General features: G+C 40.7%; 2 protein-coding genes across 3 annotated transcripts in view; one reads left to right on the top strand and one right to left on the bottom strand.

Annotated features, from left to right (window-relative positions):
* Nucleotides 1–512: 512 nt before the first annotated feature.
* Nucleotides 513–14,169, bottom strand: LOC108520557 (zinc finger protein 135-like). 2 transcript variants are annotated; one of them, XM_017859994.1, is made up of 4 exons: nt 13,918–14,169; nt 8,895–8,983; nt 6,270–6,365; nt 513–2,965 (listed from the first exon to the last, which is right to left on the bottom strand). In XM_017859994.1, exon 4 carries the CDS (start codon nt 2,090–2,092, stop codon nt 926–928), a length of 1,167 nt encoding a protein of 388 aa, XP_017715483.1. In that variant the 5' UTR covers nt 2,093–2,965; nt 6,270–6,365; nt 8,895–8,983; nt 13,918–14,169; the 3' UTR covers nt 513–925. The 2 variants fall into 2 exon arrangements, with proteins under 2 accessions (XP_017715483.1, XP_017715484.1); XM_017859995.1 differs by lacking the exon at nt 13,918–14,169 and adding an exon at nt 13,269–13,354.
* The window catches only part of ZNF391 (zinc finger protein 391), a 29,294-nt gene continuing 27,022 nt past the window's right edge, over nt 13,275–15,546 (top strand). The window contains exon 1 of the mRNA XM_017859997.1: nt 13,275–13,861. The gene's annotated coding sequence lies outside the window, so the exon portion shown is untranslated. The remainder of the gene's footprint in view (nt 13,862–15,546) is intronic.

Genomic DNA, 15,546 nt, shown 5'->3' with positions numbered 1-15,546 from the left:
AGATGATCAGTTTTAAATTACAGTCTTCTGAGGTAAATCTTCATATTTTCAGGCCATTGTCTCTGTAACCATAGGAAAAAGACAACAAACTTTTCTAGACATATTAGATCTCAAAATTCACTCTCATTTACATGGCCTTTATGTATTTAGGTGTGGAAATAACAAATGCACTTTCCAATTTCATCCTTTCTAGATACCTGATTAAGTCATGTTTTCTAACCCCTTCTCAGCTGGAACATGATGATTGCCATGTTCAACTTAGTAGGGTTTATATTGCAAGATTGGGCTTGAATGAAATCCAGGTAACTTAGCCTTTATCTATCAACAATCTGATTCCTTTTTTCTCAGTTTTTATCTAACACCATATTCTTAATCAAGAAAAGATCTCAAACCCCTAATGTAATAATTCACAGAACTTATGCCACTTTCTCTCTTAGTTTTCTTCAATATTTGTGACATGTATTTTAGAAAAGTAATACAAGGGTAATAAACAGCTACATGACATGTGCTTTATATCTTTATTGACTCCTTAATAGCTACTACAAGCTCACTTGTGAATCATACCTGATGTACATTAAATAAGTCACAATTCTGAACCACATCTATAGAAACTTGAATTCCTAGTAAATATAATAACTGAGGATCTTAAAGCTCAACAAATCAGGCCTTCCAATTTTTCAGATGAGGAAATTAAGGCCTAAAGATATGAAGTGACTTACCCCAAAGTAAAAGATCTAGTTAGTAATAGAGCTGAGATTGAGATCCATGACTTCTAAAACCCAGAAACATGCTCTCTCCACTAAACCGTGTGATCATTCTAAGCAGTCAACAGTTTTCATGATCCTCCTTCTGTTTCCCTGGGAAGGGTCTCCATATTAACCACATTCTTAAGGCATTCAGAGAATTTCTCTCCAGCGTGAGGTTTTTATTGTTGTAAAAAAGAAGAGTTTTGTCTAATGGTTTCCCCACACTCAGTATGTATATTTGATTTCTCTTCATTATGAATTTTTTGGTGTTTTATAAGATATGTGCTCTGGCTAAAGGCTTTCCCACATTCATTACATTCATAGGGTTTCTCTTCAGTATGCATTTTCTGATGTTTTTTAAGGTCTGTCCTCTGCCTAAAGGCTTTGCCACATTTACTGCATTCATAAGGTTTTTCTACAATATGAATGACCTGATATTGAATAAGACCAGAGCAGTAACTGAAGGCCTTTCTACATTCATTACATTTATAGGATTTTTCACTAGTATGAGTTTTCTGGTGATTTTTGAGGTGTGTACTCTGACTGAATGCTTTTCCACATTCAGTACATTTATAGGTATTTTCGCCAGTGTGATTTATCTGATGTTGAACAAGTGCTAACCAATCACTGAAGGCTTTTCCACAGTCAGTGCATTTATAGGGCTTCTTTCTGGTATGATTTCTCTTATGTTGAATTAGGGGTGAACAGAAACTGAAAGGTTTCCCACAGTCATTACATTCACAGGGCTTCTCTCCAGTGTGAGTTCTCTGAATATGTCCTGAGTGGTCACTAAAAGCTTTTCCACATTCATTACATTTGTAGGGTTTTTCTCCAGTATGAACCCTCGTATGCTGTGTAAGGAATGAACTCTGGCTGAAAGTTTTCTCACATTCATTGCATTTACATGGTTTCTCTCCTGTATGACTTGTCCGATGTTGAGTAAGGTATGTGCTTCTGCTAAAGGCTTTTCCACGTTGCTTACATTCATAAGGCTTTTCTCCTGTATGTGTTCTTTGATGTCGAATAACAGCTGAATAGTTACCAAAGGCTTTCTCGCATTCATTACACTCATAGGGCTTTTCTCCAGTGTGAGTTCTATGATGCTGAATAAGGGCTGAACAATCACTAAAGGCATTCCCACATTCGTTGCATTTGCATGGTTTCTCTCCAGTGTGCATTCTCTGATTTTGAATGAGGTCCGAACAGTAACTGAAAGCTTTCCCACAGTCATGACATTCATAGGGTTTCTCTGCAGTATGGACAATATGATGTTGAATAAGAGCTGAGTGATCATGGAAGGCTTTCTCACATTCATTACATTCATAGGGTTTTTCTCCTGTATGCATTCTTTGATGCTGAGTAAGATGTGCACTCTGACTAAAGGACCTACCACATTAATTGCATTCATAAGGTTTCTCTCCAGTATGGATTCTCTGATGTAGAGTAAGATGTGTGTTCTGACTAAAAGCCTTTCCACATTCAAGACATTTACAGGGCTTCTCACCAGTGTGAATTCTTTGATGCTGAGTAAGGTATGTACTATGACTGAATGTCTTGCCACATTCAGTACACTCATAAGGTCTCTCTCCACTGTGAATTCTCTGATGTTGAATTAAGAACTGAGCAATAACTGAAGGCCTTCCCACACTTACTGCATTTGTAGGGCTCTTCTCCTATATGAGTTTTCTGAAGAGTTCTCAAGTGGGAACGCTGATTAAATCCCTTTCCACATTCAGTAGATTTATAGGGTCTCTCTCCACAATGAGTTCTTTGATGCTGAACAAGACACGGCCTCTGAAGGTTCTCCCATATTCACTATATTTACAAGGGTTTTTTTCCATCATACTTTCTTTGTATAATTAAATCTGAGTTTTGTTTGTGCGTCTTTCAACATGTACCATATTTATGACAATTCTCTTCTATAGGATCTCTCTGCTCTGTAACAAGTATTGATCTTATAGTAAAAATTCTCACAAATTCATTAGATTCTACATCTCTTTCTCTGGTAGGAATTTTTGTGTAGGTAGCTATCTCTTGCCCTAGATTATTCCCCTTGTTTAGCTGCTGATTCTTAAACTGGCCTCTAGATTTCCAGATTTCTTCTGGTATAGACTTTCTCTTCGCAAGTTCTTCCATCTCTAATCCTTGAGATTAATCTTCTTTTGAAATGTTCTGCTGCTCTACTCTTGATGTCTTGGCCCCAGGTACAAGCTTCCCATCTAAAAGACATAAAAATATGACTCTACTATGTGCCAAATGTTGGGAGAAAAGAAGCTGCTATATTAGGAATGGAATAATGAAATTGCAGATACTGAGAACATAAAATACTGGGACTATAAATACTGGGACTATAAGATAGTAATCGAGGGAGGAGTGAGAAGGAAATACTAGTGGTGTGAAAATGTCTGATACAGGGAATGAAGCAAACATTCTGTCAGGTGAGAAGAATGATTAGGGAAAAAACTAAATGGTGAATATTAGAAAAGAGAAACAATGTTCAGGGATTAAGACATGAAAACTGTTATCAGAGAGAAATGGTCTTTCAGAAATTATCCTATGAGAAAACTACTTACTTAGCATTGAAACTATTATCTTAAAAAATACTAACAGCTTTATATTTTCAATAAGCTTTTATATTAGATTTTTTAGTACTTGTACAAAGTAATATTTTAGTTAATTATTCTTCGTCAAGTAAATGCTAATGTTACTGCTTTACACTTAGTATAAAAGAGCATAAACTCTAGGTTTAAGGACAAAGGAAAGAATGAAAACGGGGAAATTTACTCTTTTGAAATGAAAAAAATAATTATTAGGACTTTCTAATGACAAATCTACATTATTTTTCACTTTCAGTCATGGATAAAGAGGCAAGTAACATAAAGCATAGGGAAAAAAGGATATCTCTTCTTTTTATACATCAGCATATTGAAAAGTGGTCCTTCAGTCTGGATTCATACTTCAGAGAGAGTTAATCTACTAATATGATGACTGAAAATTGTTTGTAAGGTCATGATTTATAATGTAATTTATAATTTAAATTGTAAGGTCATGATTTATAATGGGTTCCATTGCAGGATGACTGGGAAGGGACCTGGCTGATTTATTAGAGGATGCCCAAATAGTGGCACCTACAGTTCTTTTATCTTAGGTTGGTTAATTTCCCCAGAATGGATCACTTTAACCTTCTACCTGAAATGGTGTAGGATGTAGAAATCCAGTAGAAGGAAAAATTGAGGTGAGAGTCTCTCCATTCAATATGTAGATTTTTACTAAACCACCTGTTTTCAATGTGTCCCCTAGATTCTGGCTTATATTACACATAAAAATTAATGATTTTATTAGCGGCACTCCTAACATCCAACACTCATTTCTCGTTTTAACTCTAATTTATTTATTATCACTCTGGTCTATAAAAAAAAAAAGAAAAGCAAAACAAAATATAACAACAAACAATACTTTATTATTGCTTCTCCTGTGCAAAAAGCCCTTTCTTCCTTCTTTCGCCCATCTAATTCTTGACACTACTTTGGAGTGCCACTCAAATGACACTAGTTCCATAACATTCCTTACTCTCCAGTTTCCCTGATTTCCTACAACTTACTATTTTAACTTCTAATTTTAGCTCTTAATAGCAGTGCTGTACATTGTTTATCTATTTTCTCCTGTCTACACATTGTTGTCTTCAGAGTTATCATTTCACGTCTTAGAAAAAAGGGAAAGAACTTTGATGAAGTTTTTTGTTTATAGCCAATATTAATTGAGCTTATGCTAGGCTGATTCACAATATCAACATATCAAATCTTTAAAGAAAACCACACCAAGCAGAGGCAACAGCAAGTGTAAAGGCACCATCATGACAGGGGGAATGGGGAGGAAGAGAGATTGAAAGAAGGCCACTGTGAATAGAGTAAAGAAGGTATACATGAAGAACGGGGGAAGAACTGAGACTGAAAATTAGAGGCCAGTCACACGAGGCTCACAGGCCATGCAAAAAGTATGGCATCTTTATCCTGACAGCATTAGGAAGCCATTTAAGAGTCGTAAGCAAAAAGGTGACAAATTCAAATTTGAGAGCTGCAAAAGACACTTCCGGCAGTAGGTGGAATAAGTAGAAGTAGAATGGCCAAAATGGACATGGAAAAATATTTGTGTGGATGCTCCAGGAATCTAGGCAAGAAAAGATGAGGACACAGATTAAAAATAAAGTGAGTAAAGACAGAAAGAAGTGATAGATTTGAAATATATTTAGGAAATAAATTTGACAAGGTTTGATGGCAAACTGAAAATGCAGATGAAGGGGAAGGGATTATAACGGTGAATTTCTGGACTCTGGCTAGAGTGGCTAAATGGATGGAGTGCCACTGTGGATTTTGTTTGATTAATGCAGAAATAATTAAGAAAGTTCTGGATGAAGGGAAATCATACCAGATAGAAATTCTGATTCCCAAAAAGAAATACAGAGCATTTAGAAATAATAGGGCAAATTAAAATTTGTTTTTAAAAGTTTGCTTTTATCTCTTTTTTTTCTCTTTTTCTCTTTTGAGACAGGGTTTTCTCTGTCATCCTGGCTGGAGTGCAGTGGCACAATCGGCTCACTGCAACCTTTGACCCTGGGTTCAAGTGATCCTCCCCCCTCAACCACCCAAGTAGCTGGGAACACAGGCATGTACCACCAGGCCTAGGTTTTTTTTTTTTAAGTTTTAGTAGAGACAGGGTTTCATCATGTTGGCTAGGCTGGTCTTGAATTCCTGAATTCAAGCCATCCACCTGCCTTGGTCTCCCAAAGTCCTGGGATTACAGACGTGAGCCACCACACCTGGCTGCTTTTGTCTTTATTTCTTTATAATATATATAACTATTTAAAGAAAAAAAATAACATTTTCTTGAACAACTTATAAGATATGTAGATGTAATACAAAGAACAACAAGCAGAACAAAAAGAACGAGGCATCATAATTGAACACATATCGTTGTAAGGCTTCCACATTTTTTGTGAAGTGACACATTAAATGTAGGAAGATTGTGAAGAAGTAACGATATATATTGTAATCCCTAGAGCAACTACTAAAAACATAGTTTAAAAGTCTGTAAGAAAATTCAAGATTTTTAAGAGAAAACCTTAAAATTCAGCCAGATGAAGATTAAAATTAATATAGCAAACTAAGTTTTCCACAGAAGTGTTAGGGATTGCCAAGATTATCGAGGGGGCATTGTGAGGTTGGAGATCAAAAACTTTTAATTGTTTTAAGTCATTCAACACTTATTCAACACAAGTTTAATGAGTACTATATGCTAAATACTCTAGGCACAGGTGATTTAACGTGAAAGAGACTAAAAAACAAAACAAAACAAAAAGAAAAGAAAAACTCTGCCTACATAGAGCATACTCCATAGTAAGAAAGACAAACAATAGACTCGCTACATAAATACATTGTATATTATGTATTAGTCTGTTGCTGCATTGCTATAAAGAACTACCCGAGACCAGGTAATTTATAAAGAAAATAAGTTTAATTGACTCACCATTCCACAGGCTGCACAGGAAGCACACCTGGGGAGGCCTCAGGAAACTTACAATCATGATGGAAGGTGAAGGGGAAGCAGGCACGCCTTACATGGCTGGAGAAGGAAGAAAAGAGAGAGAGAGGGAAGGTGCCACACACTTTTAAACAACCAGATCTCGTGAGAACCCACTTACTATCAAAAGAACAGCAAGGGGGATGCCTGCCCCCATGATCCAGCACCTCCCATCAGGCCTCTCCTCCAACACTGGGGATTATAATTCAACATGAAAGTTGGCGGGGCAGGAGCTCTACCCTCCCAGGAACAGCTGCAGCTGCCCAGCTGTGGCTGCGGACCTGGGCATCCCTGTGCTCTTATGGGTCCTGGAAGCCCTGTCCCCGATAAGCTCCAAAGTGCCTGCTCCTGCTGCTTGGCATCTCCCTGGTCCTGGCATCCACTCTGATTTTACAGCAAAGTTGAGGCTGAGCCTGGGCGCAGTCACAACCTGACCAGGTGTGCACATGCTCAGAGCAGCGCTGACATGCCAGCCCCTGCCATCTTGCCCCCCTCTGGACTTTGAGCACTGAAAAGCATGGGAAGGAGGCTGAAGCTGGGTTGAGGGTGGCTCAGTGTGGGCCTTCAGGCCCAGCATGAACAACCTGGGCACCATGGAGGACATGATTGATGGTGACAGGAGGCAGACAGGCTCCTGGGTGGAAAGGGGTGGGTCCCCAGTGAAGCCCCACTTTCAAGTCAGGGATGGCCTAAAGCATGGGGGCTGGGCTGTCAGTTCTGGGTGCAGTCCACAGCCTGGCAGGGAGTGAGAACTTTTGGTGCTTTTTCCAGCCACCTGTGATCACCCATGGACCAATTGGCATGCACTTCCTCCTTTCTGAGCTCATATAAACCTCAGACTCAGTCAGATTCAAACAGACATTGGGAGGACCTGCCTGCGGAAAGGAGCTACCCACTGCAGGTCTCCTCTCTGCTGACAGCTGGATACTCATCGAGACAACCTGTCTGCGGAAAGAAGCCACCCACTTTGGGTCTCCTGAGAGCTGTTCTGTCACTCAGTGAAGCTCCTCTCCCACTTCTTCACCCTCCAGTTGTCCAGATACCTCATTCTTCCTGAATACGGACCAAGCATGGGCCAAAAACTTGGGACCTGCCAAATGGAAGGACTGAAAAAGCTGTAACACAAACAGAGTTGAAACATGCCTCCCTGCTTGCCACGTTGTGGGCAATGAGAAGAAGAGCTGCAGCCCTTAAGTGAGCCTAAATCTAGAGGCTCCCTGAGCCAGCGCTATGACACCCTCTTTGAGGCTCTGTGGCTCCTGGCATCTCCTAGCTTCCAGAAGTCATTGCGTTCCCCTTGTCCAGACATGGGTGCCCACAGTGGAGGTACTTCCACTGCATGCAGTACATCTGTTCCAGCTGCAGCCTTGCACGGAGCTGCCTGCCCCACCGCAGCAGCCAGCGTGTTTGGTTGTGCTCACTGGCCAGACCCCGTGCTCACTTGCCCACGTACCCCTGGTTGTGTGGCTCACCCTTGGCAGGTGTGGGATCTGAGACAGTAGTGTGAGCTGAGCACAGCCTGCCAGGCTGAGTGGGTGGAAGAAGCCCAGTAGTAAGACCAATACTCACTCAGGCAGAAGGAGCTGCCGGCCACAGAGGTTTCTGGCTGGCAAAGCAATATCCCAAGGATCCCATGACATTTTCAACTTGCCTTATATGACTTAACATAATCTATTTACAATGCTAACTCACCCCAATTAGTTTCCCACCCATGTCTTCTCCACAGCACACTGGTGGCTCTTCCAAAGTACTTTATTCCTCTTATATATTCTAGATTCTCTTAACTGGAGTTACTTTCAATTCCTTTCTCTTTCATTCCCTAATCTAAACTAAAACATTACTGTTCCTTGCCGAAACAAGCTGTGTCATGGCATTTTTTTTTCAAAAGTTTCTAATAATTTGAAACTTTTGATGCAAAATCAACTCTATGACAAAGTCAAACTCTTAGTCCTATTTAGCAGAGCAAATTTCACCCTTAACATTTTTAACATAAGGCTACTACCCATTGCCCCATAGAAAACACAGTCTCTTCTACCTCTAAGCCTTGTCTTATATTTTCTCCCCTTAAAATCCCTCAGTTCTCCTTTGACCAAATTGCAACTATCTTTCAGTGCACACCAAAATCCCACCCCTTCATAAAATCCTCCAAATCACACTCTCCTTCTCTGAATTCCTATGGGATGTTTTCTCTTTACTACTTAAAATGATCTGTGTGTGTTTCCTTGAATTCTTCCTTAACTCCTTGGTTAGAAAAGGCTGCTGAAGAACTGAATACCACAGACAATGCCTAATTGAGAACCTACCTGCTATGCTAGTTACCAAATGCTAGTTACTAAATGCTATGCTAGTTACCAGAAACAAACAAACAAACAAAAACAAAAACATTATGGGAAGGCAGGTGGCAATAGACAACCAATCTTTTAAAACTCATGATCAAAGAGAATAGGCCTTGCTTCCTAGAAAATAAAATATCTGGAATTCAAGTCACTGAATTGAAGTTTTTTGGGCCCCAAACCACCAGAATGAAAGTAGAAAATGTAAGATACTTCAGGAAATGAAAATATAACTCACCCTGGATCCAGCCATCAAGGGCCTAGCAGTCATTCTCTCTTCTTCTGGGCTTTTCTCTTGAAGAAGGGCAGAGTCTTGAGACAGTGGCTCTGAGGGAAGAGAGAGGAGCTATGAAGAAGTCAGCTTGTGTCTACAGCTACCACTTTATATTCTAGAACTACACTCTCCAATATGGTAGCCATTCCCCACATGCAGCTGTTTAAAATTAAATAAAAGACTTAATTATTCAATTGCAATAGTCACATTTCAGTGCTCAATAGCTAATGTGGTTAGTGGCTACTGTACTGAGCAATGTATACATCAAAAATATCCACAAAAGTTCCACTGCATAGCACTGGTCTAGATATCCACATATGTGTATGTTTTTGAAGTCATACCAACCGAATCTTCAGCTCCAGGAAGTAAAGGCAACCAGACATTCCTTGTCACCTCATGACTACAGAAAGGCCACAGGCATTGCATTCTTAATAGTTCGAATGTTTGTCTTCCCAAACTTCTTGTTGAAATTCAATTCCCAGTGTTGGAGGTGGGGCCTAATGGGAAGGTTTGGATCATGGCAGCGAGGGAATCCCTCATGAACAGCTTGGTGCTATCCCCATAACAAGGAATGGGTTCTCACTCTATTCGTTCCTGCGAGAACTGATTTTTTTCGTTTTTTTTTTTTTTTTTGAGATGGAGTCTCGCTCTGTCGTCAGGTTAGAGTGCAATAGCACAATCTTGGCTCACCACAACCTCCGCCTCCTGGGATCAAGTGATTCTCCTGCCTCAGCCTCTCGAGTAGCTGGGACTACAGGTGCCCACCACCACTCCCCGCTAATTTTTGTGTTTTTAGTAGAGACGGGTTTCACTATGTTGGCCAGGATAGTCTCAATCTCTTGACCTCATGATCTGTCCACCTTGGCCTCCCAAAGTGCTGGCATTACAGGTGTGAGTCACTGCGCCAGGCTAGAGCCAGTTGTTAAAAAGAGGCTGGTCCCTCTCCCCACTCTCTCTTTCTTCTTCTCTTGCCATGTAATCTCTGCACATGCCAGCTCTCTTTCACCCTCCACCATGAATGGAAGCAACTTGAAGCTGTCACCAGAAGTAGATGCTGGAGCCATTCTTTTTATATAATAAATACAAATAAATAAAATAAGCCTCTTTTCTTTCTAAATTAACCAACTTAGGTATTCCTTTACAGCAGTAGAAGCAGTCTAAGACACCATCCATGGTTTAAGTAGGTTCCAGATAACAAGAGCAGTTACCTAGACGCTATCATAGCATTTACTACCTGTTTTGAAATTATCTTTTGGAGTATCTTTGCCATCCCCACCACTACACATGAATCAAGATTTTCCCATATTTATATTCCTAATAACAAAACTGTGCCTGGCATATATATGGTAAGTCTTGATATGTTTGGTGAAATGAATAGGCTAAAATTTGTGTCAAATTCACAATTTAGATTTTTAACATATTGAATTCTCACATTCATTCAGCTCTGTAATAAGGACTCTTACAGGCACTGGGGATGCAACAAGTATAAGACAGAATAATCTCCGATGAGAGGGGCAGCAAAAAAAAAAAAAAAAAGCAAAACTAAACCAAACTATACAAGCATATATAAACTCAAGTAGTGATTAACATATTCCCAAAAAAGTAGAATAAAAGGATAAACAAGGCCTTTATTTTAGATGACATGGCCAGGGAAAACTTTTCTGAGAAGGAAACATTTTTATTGGACTTCTGAAAAAAGAGTAAGCCATAAAGATATCTGTGGGCAGACTGAGAAAACAGCAAGTGCAAAGTCTGCAAACAAAATCTTGAGGTTGGAATATCCTTGTCATGATCTAAGAACAAGGAGGCCAATGTAAGCTAATAGAGCGTAAAAATGAGGAATTTATCATTAAGTGTTATAAAATAATGCTGTCGCCCTTGGTTTTTCAAGTATATAGGAGAAATTGCTTGGCAAATCCTCTCAACATAAGGCATACTGCCCTTATTATCAGAGGCAGTGTTGGTTAATGGAATAAACACTCCACTGGGACTGAAGAACCCTGGATTCTAATATCTGAGTTAGTAAAATGCTGTACAGCATTAAGCAAGTCACTAACTTCCTTCACTCTTTGTTGGTAACAAAGCAATAGGGATAAGAGTATCTATTCCTCTTGTTTTATAGAACTTTGTAGGGAATAAGCAAGATGTAAGATTTGAAAAAGACCCTCTGAATTTAAACATTTGAAAGAAGAGGTTTAGGACACTGCTTCTCCAACTATGGTCCGTAGATCAGCAGCAACAGCATCACCCGGGAACTTGCCAGAAATGCAAATTAGTAGGCCCAACCCCAGACCTACTGAATCAGAAACTCTGGTGGTGAGTTTAGCGATGTGTTTAACAAATCCTCCAGGTGACTCTGATGCGAGTTAAGAAGCACGAGTTTATAAGAAAATGAAATTGTTAAAACCAGCTCCTGAAAGACCCAAGCAATGGAGAATGTCCTCTTGGAGGTTCAGAATGTTATTGCTTGCATCTGCCATGAGCTATTTTATTTTTTATTTTTATTTATTTTTTGAGACGGAGTCTCGCTCTGTCGCCCAGGATGGAGTGCAATGGCGCCATCTTCCGCTCACTGCAAGCTCTGCCTCCCGGGTTCACGCCATTCTCTTGCCTCAGCCTCCCCAGTAGCTGGGACTACAGGTGCCCACCACCACCTCTGGTTAATTTTTTTTGTATGTATTTTTAGTAGAGACAGGGTTTCACCGTGTTAGCCAGGACGGTCTCGATCTCCTGAAATCGTGATCTGCCCGCCTTGGCCTCTCAAAGTGCTGGAATTACAGGCATGAGCCATCGCGCCGGGCCATAAGCTAGTTCTAGTTATTATATTCAATGTTTCACATAAACCAGAGGAACTCAACAGACAGGACCTGGTCCTTACATTGAGTGGAGGAAATAACTACTGGCATTTAATTTGTAGGAGTCAGGGATCCCAGATGTCCTTCAGCACAGGACAATCCCAAACGATTTTTTAAAGTTTTGCAGGACATTCAGATGGGTAAAAATTCTATTGATAATTATCGGAGCCTAGAAACTAACTCTTTTTTCACGTACAACCACAGAGTCTTTTTCATTTCTTCTTCTTTTTTTTTTTTCCAGTGCTAATATATGATGATCTTCTATAAGGACAACTATGGTCTAAATCAAGGTACTTTGTTCTGAATTTTACTGAGATTTGATCATTTTATCAGCCTGAGTTGCAGTGTGTTCTCTTTCATTTCTCCTTTATTGTTAGAGTTAGGGCATCATATAGCTTTAAAATATGTAGGTTAGGCTTATTGCCAAGTTAATGAATTTTTATTTCTGGATAGAAATGGGGACATTACAAAATATTTGTTATACAAAGAGCCTGCTTGGTCTGAAAGAGTTGCAAACTATTGAGATATATTGGGTCATTTAACCTCACAACAATTTAACTATGAAAATTAAAACCCCCCAAAAGGTTAAATAACTTGTCCAAGGTTACCACAGAGCCAATAAGTTTCAAAGCCAGAATTCAAATTCAGACCTGTTTGGATTCAAAATCCATGCTCAAGAAAAATGTATGTTCACACAAAAACCTGTAGGTGAACATTTACAGCAGCATCATTCATAGTTATTAAAATCTGGAAATGATACAAACGTCCTTCAAAAGGTGAGTTTTTTTTAAAAAACTGATACATCTATATACAATATTATTTAGCAATAACAATATTCAGCAAAAAATAAGAAAGTGACAATAATGTGGCCACCTTAAAGGCTTCATACCGAGGGATAGAAGCCAGTGTGAAAATGTTACACACCATTTTATTCCACTTATATGGCACTCTGGAAAACACAAAACTATAGAGATGGAGAACAATCAGTGGCTGCGGGGGCTAAGGGTGGGAAAAGGGTGTAAATATAAAGGGGTAGCACAAGGAAGTTTTCTGGAGTGAATGAAACAGCTCTGTATCCTCTGGTGGTAGTTACCCGAATCTAAACATGTTCTAGAACAGTATGCCTCCCCCATGTCAATTTTATTGTATGATAATTTTAAAATTAATTAACCAAACCAGGCTGTTTCCATTGTACTTTGATAGATAAAAGGCTGGCGTGGGGAAAAGGGTGCGTACATTTGAAGTGACCCAGAGAGGGGTTTTGGTCGTCTTCATACATCCCCAACTACACAAGCGTGAAATTTCGCTTTCTTCCCAATTTCTCACACGAAAACTCGTGTGTGTGTGTGTGTGTGTGTGTGTTTTCCTCGGCCTTCACGTGAGGAAAGGGAAAGCTCTCTTTCCTCAAATCAGTTACCAGAACACACTCGCTCTTGAGCTATTTCTTACTTCTCTTCAGGCAAAGTCGTAGCCTCCACCTTACCTGCTCCAGCCACTGTGACATCACGCAGGTTCCGTTCCTTGCACTAGCACTGGTTATATTTCCTTAGTGACCCTCGGCCTCTTCTGGGAGAGTCCCTGGTCCCAGTCAGCGGGAGCGGCTTCTCCAGTTTGTGGCTCTCCGGGAGTTCGCCTCGTCCCTCCGTCTCAGGCAACCACCTATTTCTGACCTCTGGAGGCCGGGCTGAGCCCGGAATTTTATAACCAGTGCCCGCTGGCCGTCGTCACCCTCTGAGTAATTCCTCGCAAAACTCCCGGGGACCCTTCTTAGTGTCAGTAGCCACAGTCGCCGCCGCTCCTGCGCCTAGAAACCTTCCACGACCCTCAACCCCACACGGCCCAGAGCTGGCTCGGGTTCCCGCAGGATACACTGCGTGCCCAGTGGCCTGGAGAGCGCGTCCCGGGCTCCCCCTAGGCCTTTTGGAATAAGCGACAAGCGCAGGTATAAAAGTGAGCCTCCACTCCCACCTCTCCAGTGCTCCCCACCCGCTCCTTCTGGCTGCTTTCTTCTGAAAGAGCAAGGCACCCCTGGAAGTTTCAGGCTCCTCCACAGGCGAGTGCCGACCCACCTATCAGGTAAGAGGTGCAACTGACACTCAGCACGCGGAGGAGCGCGCTGACAAAGTGTTTACCTGTCCGAATTGAAGTACGCTTGCCTGTTTGTGGGCCGGCTGGCTCTTGCACGCAGAATACATTTCCCAGTGCTGTCTGCGGCTGAAGAGATTTAGGGTTTGGGGCGTGGCTAGCACAGGCCTGAGATCCTAATTGGGAGGTGTAGGCATGGCTGCTGGAGAATCTGATCTATGTGACACTTCCACTGTGACTAGGGTATAACTTGAATAATTTGTATGCAGTAAAGTTCCTCTGCATTACATCATTGGCAGCTCTCTAGTAAGCAAAGGACAAAAACAGGTTGTCATTATCTCTTTTTATAACACACAAACATTAAACCACTAATTAAAATCACAGGGCCCCAGAAAATCAGACACCTTTATTTTACAATAAAAATAGCTAATTAAGCACACACTGTATGTCAGGCTCTCTTCTAAGTACTTTACATGTTTTATCGCATTTGAGAAGGCAAAAATCAGCCCTGCTATTAACCAGACTCAATGACACTGACAGGCTGCTGCAAAGTTAACATCAAGCAATATTTCTACCAAAATGATACTGTAGCAGCTATAAAGTGTCATAATTGTTAAAGGTGGAGGGAGTCCAGGTTCTCCACATCTTGAACAAAGAATTGAACAAATCGCACAAACAAAGCAAGGAAGAGACAAAGGGATTTATTGAAAGTGAAAGTACACTCCACAGGGTACCAAGCATAGGAACTCAAAGACACCAGTACAGAAGTTTTGGGAGTTTAAATATCCCCTGGAGGATTCAATTGGTTACTTCGGTAAGCCCTATGTAAATGGAGAGGATGAAGTAAAGTTACAAAGTCATTTATGGTGTAAGCCATATGGAGAGAATATTTCCTGTTATACCTGAAGTGTGAACCAGCTGTATGTTCCCAGCCTCCAGGCCCTATATTCCTGCCTCAATAATCACTCTTTTTAAATGTTTATTGTTTCCTTACCAATGGCATGCCCACCTTTGTCTTGCTACTCTCACTAAAAAAAGATAATCCTGTTTGCTGAAATCATGAGATGGTCAAGAATTTTGCTATTTGAAATGAATGAATTATTATTAACACATTACAGATGAGTAAATAGTCACAGAGAGGTTAAGTAACTCACCCAAGGTCATTCACTTGATTTAACTACAGGAGCACATATCCTTAATTGCTGTAGAAACAGGCCCAAGATGTTATTAAAGTTTCACAACTAGCAAATGGCAAAACTAGGATTAGAATCCCTTTCCCTGTACAGTTCAGTCTTTTCCCTGTACTATCTCACTGTGGTATTTTTTGGATTGGGGCATATGTGTGTATGTGCTCTCTAGCTCCTCTGCCTGATCTTGTATACATCTCTGTATTACAAATGACAACATCTCTGGGATCCAGTCTCTTCATACTTAAAATAGAAACTAAATCAGTTTCCATCCATTGATAAGGTGTAATGGCGAGGGCTTGAGGCTGAGGCAGGAGAATCGCTCAAACCTGGGAGGTGAAGGTTGCAGTGAGCCGAGATGGTGCCACTGCACTCCAGCCTGGGTGGCAGAGCAAGACTCTGGGAAGGAAGGAAGGAAGGGAGGAAGGGAGGAAGGAAGGAAGGGAGGAAGGGAGGAAGGAAGGGAGGAAGGGAGGAAGGGAGGGAGGG

The sequence above is a fragment of the Rhinopithecus bieti genome, unplaced genomic scaffold (genome assembly GCF_001698545.2).
Source record: "Rhinopithecus bieti isolate Rb0 unplaced genomic scaffold, ASM169854v2 scaffold_51227, whole genome shotgun sequence".
In the NCBI taxonomy this organism is placed as follows: Eukaryota; Metazoa; Chordata; class Mammalia; order Primates; family Cercopithecidae; genus Rhinopithecus; species Rhinopithecus bieti.
This window is presented reverse-complemented; position numbering and strand designations above follow the sequence as displayed.

Excerpts from the sequence above, each read along its gene's own strand:
- LOC108520557 (XM_017859994.1), bottom strand. The coding sequence starts at position 2,092 with ATGCATACAGGAGAAAAACCCTATGAATGTAATGAATGTGAGAAAGCC.